This window comes from Rattus rattus, chromosome 7, assembly GCF_011064425.1.
Source record: "Rattus rattus isolate New Zealand chromosome 7, Rrattus_CSIRO_v1, whole genome shotgun sequence".
In the NCBI taxonomy this organism is placed as follows: domain Eukaryota; kingdom Metazoa; phylum Chordata; class Mammalia; order Rodentia; family Muridae; genus Rattus; species Rattus rattus.
In genome coordinates, this window is record NC_046160.1 from 63226264 (window position 1) to 63240736 (window position 14473).

Here is a 14473-nt window from a genome sequence, read left to right on the forward strand (position 1 = left end):
CCCATAAACATTTAAAATGATAGGAGCTAAAAATGGTTCAATGTATTTGTAAACATATTTGTGGATCTCTTGAAACCTAACTTTATTATATTCAGAATATCAAAAAAAGTGCATGAATGAAAATTAAACAACCAAACAACCAGGGAAGTTGTTGAACTTTTACAAAAGAGAATCTGAAAACCATGTTAAAATAGGGAACAGACTCAGAGAAAGCACAAAGGAAAATTTGTATTTCCAAGTAGCATTGCGGCAAATTGATGTCGTGCTATGTTTTCAAATTCTTAATTTATAAGTAATGATGGAATAGATTTAATTTCTGGTGAAATGAGAGCTATTTTTATGTTTGTTTTTCAGGATGTGGCCTGAATTACCATAAGAGATGTGCATTTAAAATCCCCAACAATTGCAGTGGAGTGAGAAGGAGAAGGCTCTCAAATGTTTCCCTCACTGGACTGGGTACTGTCCGCACAGCATCTGCGGAGTTCTCCACCAGTGCCCCCGATGAGCCTCTACTGGTATGACCTGCTATTTATGCATTCCCCACTTGCTTGAGAAATCTGGGGGATGTTGTGATATCAGTGTCAGGCCAGGAGGCATGCTGGGAGGGAGATGCAGCTCCTGTGTTGATGACTGGGTCTCTGTTGTAGGTTGGTCAGTGCATCATCAAATATCCAACAGCTTTGAGTTTGCTTTCTTCCCTGAGCTTTGCGAAACTGAAAAACATGTGAGGCTTCATCATGGTCATAAGGCCTAAGCAGCGTGAACAAATGTGTTCATGTTGCAAAAGATGGCCTCCTCTGCAGAGTCCTAAAGTATGTGTAGCAGAGTCAATATTTCTTCTGAGCTGTGATCTGAAATTTGCCTCTATGAAAACACCAAAGCTTTCCTGCTTGGCATTCCTGCCATTCATACGAGTTTATCACTGGGCATTTCCAAGTGCCATGAAAATAATTGCACTTCATTATTAAAATATTTCTGCACCTATGAAATTGCTGATGGACTCTATGAAAGCATTTGTTATGGACATTAATTTTCCAAGCATTAACAGAAGAATAGAATGATGGCTGTATAAGTTATTTACAGCAAGAATGAAGTTCTGAAACAGCTAATGGCTTAAAGCCCCACTTTCTCTTATCACTAACTATTCACTGGTACGTTATAGCATAGTTATTACAGAAATTGATAAAAAGCAAAAGTAAGGATTACTAAGGTCAAGTAAATCCACCTTAAATTTGAGTGGAAATAAGTTTTGGAGTTATATATGACAATTTGTGATTGTTGTTTCATGGAGAGTATTTCTGACTTTAAAGACTTAAATTTTGTAATATACTAAGTCACATGTCAGATACTCATTCATCTTTATTCTTATGTTGCGTTTTTGCTGACATTGCCTTCTGTTTTTTAGCTGAAACTATTTTTGGAAGATAGGTGCTATATCTTTATAGTACTTAGATGAATATGATAACTTTGTAACATTCAGAAGATATGTATGTAATTCTAGGGAATCCTGTATGTGTGAATCAATTAGAATAAAGGGATATTTTTATAAAAAATAATTACTTAAAATTTCTATTTTAAAATAATTACCACTACCAACTCTGCATTGAAGTTCTTTGGTTGAGTTTGAAATCAAAAATCATTATTTCTTTTTAAGTTACACCACTTGCAGTAGGGGTAACTATAATTGCAAGGCAGAATGTTTGGAATAAGGGCATTGAAATTAAGTAAATGTCAATAGTGTTACTATCAAGAATTCTGATATAAAATAAAACTGAAAAATTGTAACATATGAAGATACATAGAATATAATGCTATATAACCTTTAAATATAAACCTTTAAGATCATATGGCATCACACATGTAGAGAATTATATTAAACCAGAACCTTCACACAGATAGCCTGGGTGATTTATGTTTAATGGAATAGCTATGAAGTAAGTATAGACTTCTGAGTAAATGTTTCTGGAATTCATTGAATATCTATGGAAAATATGATGTTTTTTGAGGCAAGCTCTCAATATATACACTATGTCACCCTGGCTATCCTTGACCTCACTAGGTAGACAGCACTGCTCTGGAATTCACAGAGGTTGTCCTGTCTCTGCCTCTTCCTCTCAAGTGCTAGGAATAAGAGTGTGCTCCATCAGATCTAACCTGGGACCTGGTTAACTCTGCTTCAAACAACATGCAAATAAAGTTTAGGTACACCCTGATGTTTTAGGAAGTAAGAAGGAATAATAAATAAAAATACCCAAAATAGAAAAATTTTTGTAAAGGAACTTAAATCACTGAGAAAAAAAGAAAAGAATCAAGAAATTAAGAGTTATTCAAATTAAGAACACATTTCACTTGGAATAGAGTAATTTATCAGGGAATTCATCCCATAGAAAGCTTGTCCTCTCTCAGAAGCCATTGATTGGACAGGTGGAGCCTTGTGAGATCTCCCTGTCCATATTGGCATGTCACCTGGTATTGTCATGATCCAGGTCTTAAATAGGCAAATGTATTTTTGAGATTTCATGAGTGTAGTTTCCAGCACTAAAAACACATATACGAAAACAACACTAATTCAGTGGGTTATGTCTATATAGTCAATGTGATTAAGGAATTACTATTCATTCAACAACATAGGTGAATTTCACAAAGCAATGGTAAATAAAGAAATCAATTCAGGGGTGGGGGGTAGTACTTCCCTATGCCCATAGTTCCCAAACAGGAGCTGCAGGGAGAAAACAATGACTGAACATACGATTTTTTGGCCACTGTGAGTAGCATAATGAGACCCCTGTCTCAAACAAGAAGGCATATACAAAATAGTCTTTACTTTTGAATTCAGGGTGTGAATTCCATTTGAGGCAAATTCAATTTAGGTTGAAGAACAGGAAAATCATGCTTTCTCTTAGTGGGATACGGGATGGGAGAGAACTGATGTGACCTGTCTAGGAGGCTAGAAGAATTATGCATATTATCTGGAAAGAAGTTCCATGTGTATATATACAAAACCTTGTCAGGATGTCAACATAAAACTTTATACCCTACCAAACCGTGGGAGAGAGAGCTCACTGCCCGAACAGGTGGACACTCCTGAGACTGCAGAGCAGGAGAGACCACCAATACTGCCCACCCCCTCCCACATCCCTGGCCCAAGAGGAAACTGTATACAGCCTCTGGGAACTGGAAGACAGGGGCATGGGAGCAGCAGGTCCCCCATGGTCCAGACACCGCCTGGACCTGAAGGGACCGATCAACAGCTCTCTGCACCCAAATCCCATGGGAGGAAGAGCTAAACCTTCAGAGGGGAAACACGCCTGGGAGGCCAGAAGAGACTATGCTCTGCCCACATTTCTGACTCCAGAGTAAAACACCTAATGCCATCTGGGACCCTGGTGTTCAGGGGCTCCAGGAAAAGGCAGCGCAGGCACTCCTGGTTGCCGCTCTCATGGAGAGCTCAAAATCAGCCCCCCACTAGCAACTTGAGCCTTGGGACCACACGTAAGACCAAATTTCTGCTCCAAGTGACCTGCCTGGTGGACCCAGGATACAGTCCCACAGGAAGAGCTGAAGACCAGTAGACAGGAAAGACTACACGCCCGAAAGCAGAACACTCTGTTCCCACAACTGGCTGAAAGAAAACAGGAAAGCAGGTCTACAGCACTCCTGACACACAGGCCTATAGGAAGGTCTAGCCACTGTCAGAAATAGCAGAACAAGGTAACACCAGAGAAAACCTGATGGTGAGAGGCAAGCACAGGAACCCAAGCAACAGAAACCAAGACTACATGGCATCATCAGAGCCCAATTCTCCCACCAAAGCAAACACTGAATACCCAAACACACAAGAAAAGCAAGATCTATATTTAAAATCACATTTGATCATGATGATGGAGGACTTTAAGAAAGACATGAACTCCAATAGAGAAACGGAGGAAAACATAAATAAACAAATAGAAGCCTATAGAGAGGAATCACAAAAATCCCTGAAAAAATACCAGGAAAACACAATCAGACAGGTGAAGGAATTAAAAATGGAAATAAATGGAAATAAAGCAAGCACAAAGGGAAACAACCCTGATTATAGAAAACCAAAGGAAGAGACAAGGAGCCACAGATATAGAATCACCAACAGAATACAAGAGATAGAACAGAGAATCTCAGGAGCAGAAGATTCCATAGAAATTATCTACACAATGTTCAAAGATAATGTAAAACGGAAAAAGCTACTGGTCCAAAACATACAGGAAATCCAGGACTCAATGAGAAGATCAAGCCTAAGGATAATAGATAACTAGAAATGAGTGAAGACTCCCAGCTCGGAGGACCAGTAAATATCTTCAACAAAATCATAGAAGAAAACTTCCCTAACCTAAAGAAAAAGATGCCCATAAACATACAAGAAGCCTACAGAACTCCAAATAGATTGGACCAGAAAAGAAAATCCTCCTGTCACATAATAGTCAAAACACCAAATACACAAAATAAAGAAAGAATATTAAAAGCAGTAAGGGAAAAAGGTCAAGTAACATATAAAGGCAGACCTATCAGAATTCCACCAGACTTCTCATCAGAGACTATGGAAGCCAAAAGATCCTAGAGAGATGTCATACAGACCCAAAGAGAACACAAATGCCAGCCCGGGTTACTGTAGCCTGCAAAACTCTCAATTAACATAGATAGAGAAACCAAGATATTCCATGACAAAATCAAATTTACACAATATCTTTCTACAAATCCAGCCCTACAAAGGATAATAAATGGTAAAGCTCAACATAAGGAGGCAAGCTACACCCTAGAAAAAGCAAGTAACTAATCTTCTTGGCAACAAAACAAAGAGAAGAAAAACACACAAACATAACCTCACATCCAAATATGAATATAACAGGAAGCAATAATCACTATTCCTTAATACCTCTCAACATCAATGGACTCAATTGCCAATAAGAAGACATAAATTAATAAACTGGATACGCAATGAGGACCCTGCATTCTGCTGCCTACAGGAAACACACCTCAGAGACAAAGACAGACACTACCTCAGAGTGAAAGGCTGGGAAACAACTTTCCAAGCAAACTGTCTGAAGAAGCAAGCTGGAGTAGCCATTCTAATATCGAATAAAATCGATTTTCAACTAAAAGTCATCAAAAAAGATAAGGAAGGACACTTCATATTCATCAAAGGAAAAATCCACCAAGATAAAACTCTCAATCCTAAATATCTATGCTCCAAATACAAGGGCACCTACATACATAAAAGAAACCTTACTAAAGCTCAAAGCGCACATTGCACCTTACACAATAATAGTAGGAGATTTCAACACCCCACGCTCATCAATGGACAGATCATGGAAACAGAAATTAAACAGAGACATAGAGAGACTAAGAGAAGCCATGAACCAAATGGACTTAACGGATATTTATAGAATGTTCTATCCTAAAACAAAAGGATATACCTTCTTCTCACCACCTCATGGTACTTTCTCCAAAATTGACCATATAATAGGTCATAAAAAAAGGTCTCAACAGATACAGAAAGATAGAAATAATCCCATGTGTCCTGTCAGTCCACCACTGGCTAAAACTTGTCTTAAATAACAATAAGGGAAGAACGCCCACGTATACATGGAAGTTGAACAATGCTCTACTCAATGATAACCTGGTCAAGGAAAAAAATAAAGAAAGAAATTAAAGACTTCTTAGAATTTAATGAAAATGAAGGTACAACATACCCAACCTTATGGAACAAGGAATGCTGTGCTAAGAGAAAAACTCATAGCTCTGAGTGCCTGCAGAAAGAAACAGGAGAGAGCATATATCAGCAGCTTGACAGCACACCTAAAAGCTCTAGAAAAAAAAGAAGCAAATACACCCCAGAGGAGTAGAAGGAAGGAAATAATCAAACTCAGAGCTGAAATCAACCAAGTAGAAACAAAAAGGATCATACAAAGAATCAACAGAAACAAAAGTTGGTTCTTTGAGAAAATCAACAGGATAGATAAACCCTTAGCCAGACTAAAGAGAGGACACACAGAGTATGTCCAAATAAACAAAATCAGAAATCAAAAGTGTGACATAACTATACAATCAGTGGAAATTCAAAAAATCATCAGATCCTACTACAAAAGCCTATATTCAACAAAACTTGAAAATCTGCAGGAAATGGACAAATTCCTAGACAGATACCAGGTACCGAAGTTAAATCAGGAACAGATAAACCGTTTAAACAACCCCATAACTCCTAAGGAAATAGAAGCAGTCATTAAAGATCTCCCAACCAAAAAGAGCCCAGGTCCAGATGGGATTAGTGCAGAATTCTATCAGACCTTCATAGCAGACCTCATACCAATACTATCCAAACTATTCCACAAAATTGAAACATATGGAACACTACCGAATTCCTTTTATGAAGCCACAATTACTCTTATACCTAAACCACACAAAGACCCAACAAAGAAAGAGAACTTCAGACCAATTTCCCTTATGAACATCGACGCAAAAATACTCAATAAAATTCTGGCAAACCGAATCCAAGAGCACATCAAAACAATCATCCACCATGATCAAGTAGGCTTCATCTCAGGCATGCAGGGATGGTTTAATATATGGAAAACCATCAACGTGATCCATTATATAAACAAACTGAAAAAAAAACCACATGATCATTTCATTAGATGCTGAGAAAGCATTTGTCGAAATTCAACACCCCTTCATGAAGAAAGTCCTGGAAAGAATAGGAATTCAAGAACCATACCTAAACATAGTAAAAGCTATATACAGCAAACCAGTAGGTAACATTAAACTAAATACAGATAAACTTGAAGCAATCCCACTAAAATCAGGGACTAGACAAGACTGCCCACTCTCTCCCTACTTATTCAATATAGTTCTTGAAGATCTAGCCAGAGCAATCAGACAACAAAAGGAGATCAAGGGGATACAGATCGGAAAAGAAGAAGTCAAAATATCACTATTTGCAGATGATATGATAGTATATTTAAGTGATCCCAAAATTTTCACCAGAGAACTACTAAAGCTGATAAACAACTTCAGCAAAGTGGCTGGGTATAAAATTAACTCAAATAAATCAGTAGCCTTCCTCTACACAAAAGAGAAACAAGCCGAGAAAGAAATTAGGGAAATGACAGCCTTCATAATAGTCCCAAATAATATAAAGTACCTCGGTGTGACTTTAACCAAGCAAGTAAAAGATCTGTACAATAAGAACTTCAAGACTCTGAAGAAAGAAATTGAAGAAGACCTTAAAAGATGGAAAGAACCCCCATGCTCATGGATCAGCAGGATTAATATAGTAAAAACGGCCATTTTACCAAAAGTGATCTTCAGATTCAATGCAATCCCCATCAAAATACCAATCCAATTCTTCAAAGCGTTAGACCGAACAATTTGCAAATTCATCCGGAATAACAAAAAACCCAGGATAGCTACAACTATTCTCAACAATAAAAGGACTTTGGTGGGAATCACTATCCCTGAACTCAAGCAGTATTACAGAGCAATAGTGATAAAAAACTGCATGGTATTGGTACTGAGACAGACAGATAGACCAGTGAAATAGAATTGAAGACCAAGAAATGAACCCACACACCTATGGTCACTTGATTTTTGATGAAGGAGCCAAAACCATCGAACAGATAAAAGATAGCATTTTCAACAAATGGTGCTGTTTCTACTGGAGGTCAGCATGTAGAAGAATGCAGATCGATGCATACTTATTACCCTGTAGAAAGCTTACGTCCAAGTGGATCAAGAACCTCCACATTAAACCAGATACACTCAAACTAATAGAAGAAAAATTGCGGAAGAATCTCGAACACATGGGCACTGGAGAAAATTTTCTGAACACAACACCAATGGTTTATGCTCTAAGATCAAGAATTGACAAAGGGGATCTCATAAAACTACAAAGCTTCTGTAAGGCAAAAAACACTGTTGTTAGGACAAAATGGAAAGGAACAGGTCGGGAAAAGATCTTTACCAATCCTACAACTGATGGAGGACTCATATCCAAAATATACAAAGAACTCACAACGTTAGACTGCAGAGAGACGAATAATCCTATTAAAAATGGGGTTCAGAGCTAAACAGAGAATTCACAGCTGAGGAATGCCAAATGGCTGAGAAGCACCTAAAGAAATGTTCAACATCTTTAGTCATAAGGGAAATGCAAATAAAAACAACCTTGAGATTCCACCTCACACCAATCAGAATTGCTAAGATCTAAAACTCCAGCAACAGCAGATGCTGGCAAAGTTGTGGAAAAAGAGGAACACTCCTCCATTGTTGGTGGGATTGCAGACTGGTACAACCATTCTGGAAATCAGTCTGGAGGTTCCTCAGAAAATTGGACATTGAACTGCCTGAGGACCCAGCTATACCCTCTCTTGAGCATATACCCAAAAAGATGCTCCAACATATAACAAAGACACATGCTCCACTATGTTCATCATAGCCTTATTTATAATAGCCCAGAAGCTGGAAAAGAACCCAGGTGCCCTTCAACAGAGGAATGGATACAGAAAATGTGGTACATCTACACAATGGAATATTACTCAGCTATCAAAAACAATGACTTTATGAAATTAATGAGCAAATGGTGAACTGGAAAATATCATCCTGAGTGAGGTAACCCAATCACAGAAAAAAACACACGGTATGCACTCATTGATAAGTGGATATTAGCCCAAATTCTTGAATTACCCTAGATGCACAGAACACATGAAACTCAAGAAGGATGACCAAAATGCGAATGCTTCACTCCTTCTTTAAAAGGGGAACAAGAACACCCTTGGCAGGGAATAGGGAGGCAAAGTTTAGAAGAAAGGCAGAAGGAACACCCATTCAGAACCTGCCCCACATGTTGTCCGTACATATACAGCCACCAAACTAGATAAGATGGATGAAGCAAAGAAGTGCAGGGCGACAGGAACTGAATGTAGATCTCTCCTGAGAGACACACCCAGAATACCTCAACTACATAGGCGAATGCTAGCAGCAAACCACTGAACTGAGAACAGGACCCCCGTTGAAGGAATCAGAGAAAGGACTGGAAGAGCTTGAAGGGGTTTGAGACCCCATATGAACAACAATGACAACCAACCAGAGCTTCCAGGGACTAAGCCACTACCCAAAGACTATACATGGACTGACCCTGGGCTCCAACCTCATAGGTAGCAATGAATATCCTAGTAAGAGCACCAGTGGAAGGGGAAGCCCTTGTTCCTGCCAAGACTGAACCCCCAGTGAACGTGATTGTTGTGTCGAGGGTGGTAATGTGGGGAGTATGGGGAGGAGTTAGGCAGTTGTTGGCCTGGAAACCGAGAAGGGGACTAACAATTGAAATGTAAATAAGAAATACTCAAGTTAATAAAGGTTAAAAAAATTTATACCCTCATAAAGTTCTTATAAATCACAACTGTACAATTATCTAAGTAGAGGATGTGCCTAGTCCTTCTGAGACCAGATGCTCCAGGGTTGGGTAGTACCCAAGGGTGTGTTCCCCTTCCTTGAGGAGAAGGAGAAGGTAACCAGGGTGGGACTGGGAAGAGAGGAAGAAGGGGGCTGTGATCAGGATGTAAAGTGAATTTAAAAAGTTATCTAAATCAGTGTTTCTCAATATTCCTAAGGCTGTGACCTTTTAATATAGTTTCTCATGCTATTGTGGTCCCACAAAATAATTTTGATGCGGTTTCATAACTATAATTCTTCTATTGTTATGAATAGTGATGTAAATATCTGATATGCAGAATATCTGATTTGTGACTTCCAAAGGGATCGTGCCCCATAGATTGAGAACCAGTGATCAAAAATTATATTATAGCTGTCCAAAGTAGAAAGTCATGGAGATGTTTATCACCAGTTAACATGTAACATTACAGTTATTACTCATTACATCACAAGGTGCCCTTAATTTAGTTAAAATAGGTTTAGAAATAGGGTTAGAAATCTGCCATTATTCATTAGCAAATAGTAAACCTTAGATAAATATATTAAAACTAATGTGCCATGGCAGGCTGAGATTCACGGTTTTTATTTTTTATTTTTTTAATTGCTATGGTCTTCTCTAGTAACTTTTGCTAAAGACCCCACATTATATTTCATATGATCTTCCTTTAAGCCACAGCAAAGCAAAAGAGATGCTGTTGTCCTGTAGCACACACATGTGGGATGTGCATTGCTAATGAGTCTCTTTCTTGGTGACCTGTGGAAACTCTTGATGATTCTACCTCAACCAGATGAAAAGATGGTGTTGTCTGTTTTCTAGTGTTTTTCTTTAAAAAAAAAAGTTATTTAACAGAATTTCTTTGAACAAGACTGAAGAGGTGGCTCAGTGGATCACTCACTTATAACACACGTCTGAGGACCAAAATTAAGACCCACAGCACTCACATTAAAGCTACATGGGCATAATTGACAACCCATAATCCCATTGCTCAGCAGGAGAGAGGGTGTGCAAGCCGTGAGATCTCATGAGAGACAGCCTCAAAGTACAGAGAAGATAGTAATCCAGGAAAAGCCCCAGTCAACATCTGGCCCCTGCATGCATCCAAACACTAATGTGTGCGTGCGTACACACACACACACACACACACACACACACACACACACACTCACGCATACACACACACACTCACACACACTTACACACACACACTCACACACACACACACATACTCACACACTCACACACACACACTCACACACACATATGCATACACATAACACACAAGCCCATGCAAAAATTGCAAATAAATCAACCATGTATGGATAAAATTGTTAAATTCTTCTTGGAGCACCCATGTAGTGGAAGTTATGGTAGCTACTAAGCATAATTAATGGTCAAAGGACTCTTACAATAATAAAGTCCGTGTTCTTAAACTAAATCAGCATGAAATTACCTTTTCCCTCATAAAACCCATGGGTATTTTGTGAGACAAGTGCTTTTTGGAACATGATAAGGTATTGAGTTAATGCATCTTGCCTTGTCCATCCTACGCACCATAATCTGAAAGATGAATTCTGACATGAGACCAGACAGAGAGGCCCTCAGGACCAATAGTGAAGAGAACGATGAGTTTTGGATGCTATGTACATAGATAATAGGGTTTTGGAGTTTGAGAAACTTGGTTTTTTTGTTTTGTTTTGTTTTGGTTCTCTGGCCTATAATAGTATGTACATATAAGATCATGGTTTTTCCTGAAAAGCCATGTTTAGGTCTGTGTTCAAATGAGAAGTCGTTATCCCTTTTTTCCCATATATTACTCATCAACTCACAAACAGCTTAGATAGTACTAGATGCCAAGTTAGTTCGGTAAAACCTCAGTCTAACTGTATACAGCTCTCACTGCCCCCGAGTAAATGGCCCCGTACTGCAAATCAAGATAGAGAGATCTCAGAATGAAGTAATGTGATTTTCCTGAAGGCTCTGTAGCGTACTTAGCAAAAGGAAGAAAATTACTAACATCAGAGGGCATTGCTACAGGTTTTGTAGAATATTTTCAACCAGAGTTCATTTTTGTTTTGGTTTCTGGATATCAAATGGAACAACCCCCTACATCTTTTCTTTTGTCTTAAAAATAGAGATAAAAAGAATACATTCAATGTAAATTTCCAATTAAGTGTTCTTTCCTTAATTGTTTATATATAATCGAAGCATTTCTTCTAAAATTTAAATGTATTTATACTTTCAAACGATATTTTAAGTTAGAGTGACATCAGAAATCAACAGAGAAAGAAAATGCACGATAGATGTATCTGTACTCTTTTTAAAAATAATTTAAGATATTTAAATTTTATGTTATGTGTATGGGTGTTTTGCTTGGAGTTATCTGTGGTACACTTGCATGCCTTACGTCAGCCGAATGATAGACAGGCGCTGGCTCCCTGAAAACTGGATTTCCAGCCAGTTGTGAGCCGCCATGTGGGTGCTAGGAATCGGTCTCAGCTTCCCTGGAAAAGTAGCCATGACCGTCAACCACCAGGCCATCTAATCACTACCTGCCTTTGTCCTCTGGAAGCTCTTACCGTGGGCAGCCCAGGTATCCCCAGACAGAGTGTGATTATGCTTCCCAGCTCACTTTCAACTGACTGCAGGCAAATAACAGCTATAATATTTGATTACTCTAATGACCTTTTTCTTCATTTCATATTGAGAGCCAGAATTATTTTGAAGAAAACCTAATCCTTTGCTTAAAGGTCAAAAATACTTCATTTTGACTCTAATTTGTTTTCAATGAGGTACAAAAACGATCCCTCATCACTAAGACCATGTTTTTTTTAAAAAACCACTACTCACATCTCAAAACATTTTGCATCTGTGACTTAGTACCTCCTGTTCCACTCAAATCTTAAAATTTTGAAAGCATTTTCCAGTTTGGACTTTGGTGTGTCCACAGAGCTGATGAGAGCAGCATTTTGCTTTGGTCTGATAGCCACGTGCGTGTATGTTAATCAGCACTGACTAATATGCTTTTCCCTAGTAACCTTGTTTTTCTCTCTTTTTTTCTCCTTTTTATTCTCCTCCTTTGCCTACTCCTTGCTCTCTCAACCTCATCTTTCAGTCTCCTGTGAGCCCTGGCTTTGAGGTAGGTACAAAGCTACCTGGTATTAAGAATGTCCAGCACCCTGGTCTTCAGGCATAGCTGCATTAGTTGTGGTTAAAGAGTTCAGACCACTGAACACAGAGCCCTGGAGTATGACCGTCATTCTTTGCCATTTCTCACTGTCACTGTTTGAATTCCATAGTCCCCAAAATGACAAAAATTGGTATCTTCATTAAAATGACTAAGGTTGATTCTTAGGCCAGAGTTTGCCCCCTAAATGCTTGCTTTCCTAACATAGGTCTCTTGTCTGTAAAAATGAAAAGGCAAGCTTGTGGTCAGCTGAAATGTATACACACTGGTTCTCATTCCAGATACCACAGAATCATGCAGAGCAAGGACACTGACTGTCCTGCCTGGTGTGGCTTGAGAATATAGGGACTAAACAAAGGCATGCCTGGCAGTCACCCCGACTTCCTCTTCTAGTTCTTGAGTTTAATTATTTAAGAAAAGCTTTTTCTTTTTGAACATTGGGTAAATCTCAAACTGTTCTTTCTTTTCTAAAAGGTGATATGGGAATGGGAAACACTCAGCTTCCGATTCAGGCAGAAATTGTCCTTGAATATGGGACAAATTTCCATCCCCCAAATGTTGTAAAATTGGCTTTTTACCCACCTTAAATAATTAGTAGAACTTTTTTCGAGCCTGCAGCCATGCTCTTGTTAGGATAATCCTCAAGCCAACTACCTTGCTAATATCTAGTTCCCCACACCCACTGGGAGCTGACCCAGTGCTGTTTTCCTGCTAAGAATACAGACTTCAGGCACCATTGTTAGGATCCCCCTCAGATCATCTTCTTTAGGCTGCTCCAGCAGAAGATGGTAGCACAAAAACAACCAGAACGTCTTGCAGGTTAAGTAAAATTGTCAAATCAAGATTTCATGTGTAGAATGTATTTGATTAAGAAATCTGCTGCAGTGGTGGTAAACTCCTTTTTGGAAAATTAACTCTGCTGAAAAGTGCCCTGCATAGAGAGAAGCTCAATGTAAAAACAATGTGTAACTTTTTATATTTCTGTAATTTGTTTCTTTAGACATAATTTTCAAGGTGTAGTTTTCCCTTGGAGTAATCCGGGGGTCGTGAGACCTAAAAGAAGTGGGAGGCGTTCTCAATCATTAGTCCTTGTATTCAAGAACTGAGTGGGAAAGATGAGGAATGATTGTGATTTTGGGAAACATACCTGTTAAAGGCAACCTGGCTTTCTTCAAAGCACAGCTCGTGACAGAAATAAGAAAAACTTTCTGCATAACCGATTGTTCTGGAACTTTGTTTATATGCAGTTTTTCAAAGGGATAACCAATTTTCTCTTCATCAACATCTACAAAGAGAAGGACGCATGTTTTAGGCTGCAATATGATGGTTTCTTCAACACTCATTTTCCTTTGGTTTTATACAGTCTGAGGTGTTCTGAAATATACCAACATAAGCTGGTACAGACAGGTAACATCCTCCTTATCAAAGGATTTAGGAGAGTAATCTTTCCTGGAAATAAAGGAGGGAAAGCCAAGGTAGAAAACAAAGCATTGAAAGCAGTGGGCAGCCTCTGTAGACACAATATAATATAAAAGACAAAAATTAAAAAACAACAAGCAAAGAATACCCGTTAGGCTTCATAGCTTTATTTAAAAATTAGAGTTATTGTAAATATTTTAATATATTTGAAGAGGCATCTACTAGTACAGTTTCAATACGGAGGTTAGCAGCCTCTATAAAACCTACTGTTATAACAGCAACATTAATTTCTTCTACTCTAAGCCTTTTTGTTTATTCTTAATATTCAGATTACCTTAGAGAAATTGTCAGGGAACATAGAGCTCGTACTAAAAACGTGGCGCTGTGTCTGAACATTTTATATCCTCAAA

At 38.5% G+C, this 14473-nt stretch overlaps 1 protein-coding gene across 1 annotated transcript in view; it reads left to right on the plus strand.

Annotated features, from left to right (window-relative positions):
- Window positions 1-14473, plus strand: part of Prkd1 (protein kinase D1) — a 297821-nt gene that overhangs the window by 215991 nt on the left and 67357 nt on the right. Inside the window, exons 4-5 of the mRNA XM_032907704.1 lie at window positions 355-515; window positions 12573-12596. Coding sequence (XP_032763595.1) covers window positions 355-515; window positions 12573-12596 — 185 coding nt within the window. The remainder of the gene's footprint in view (window positions 1-354; window positions 516-12572; window positions 12597-14473) is intronic.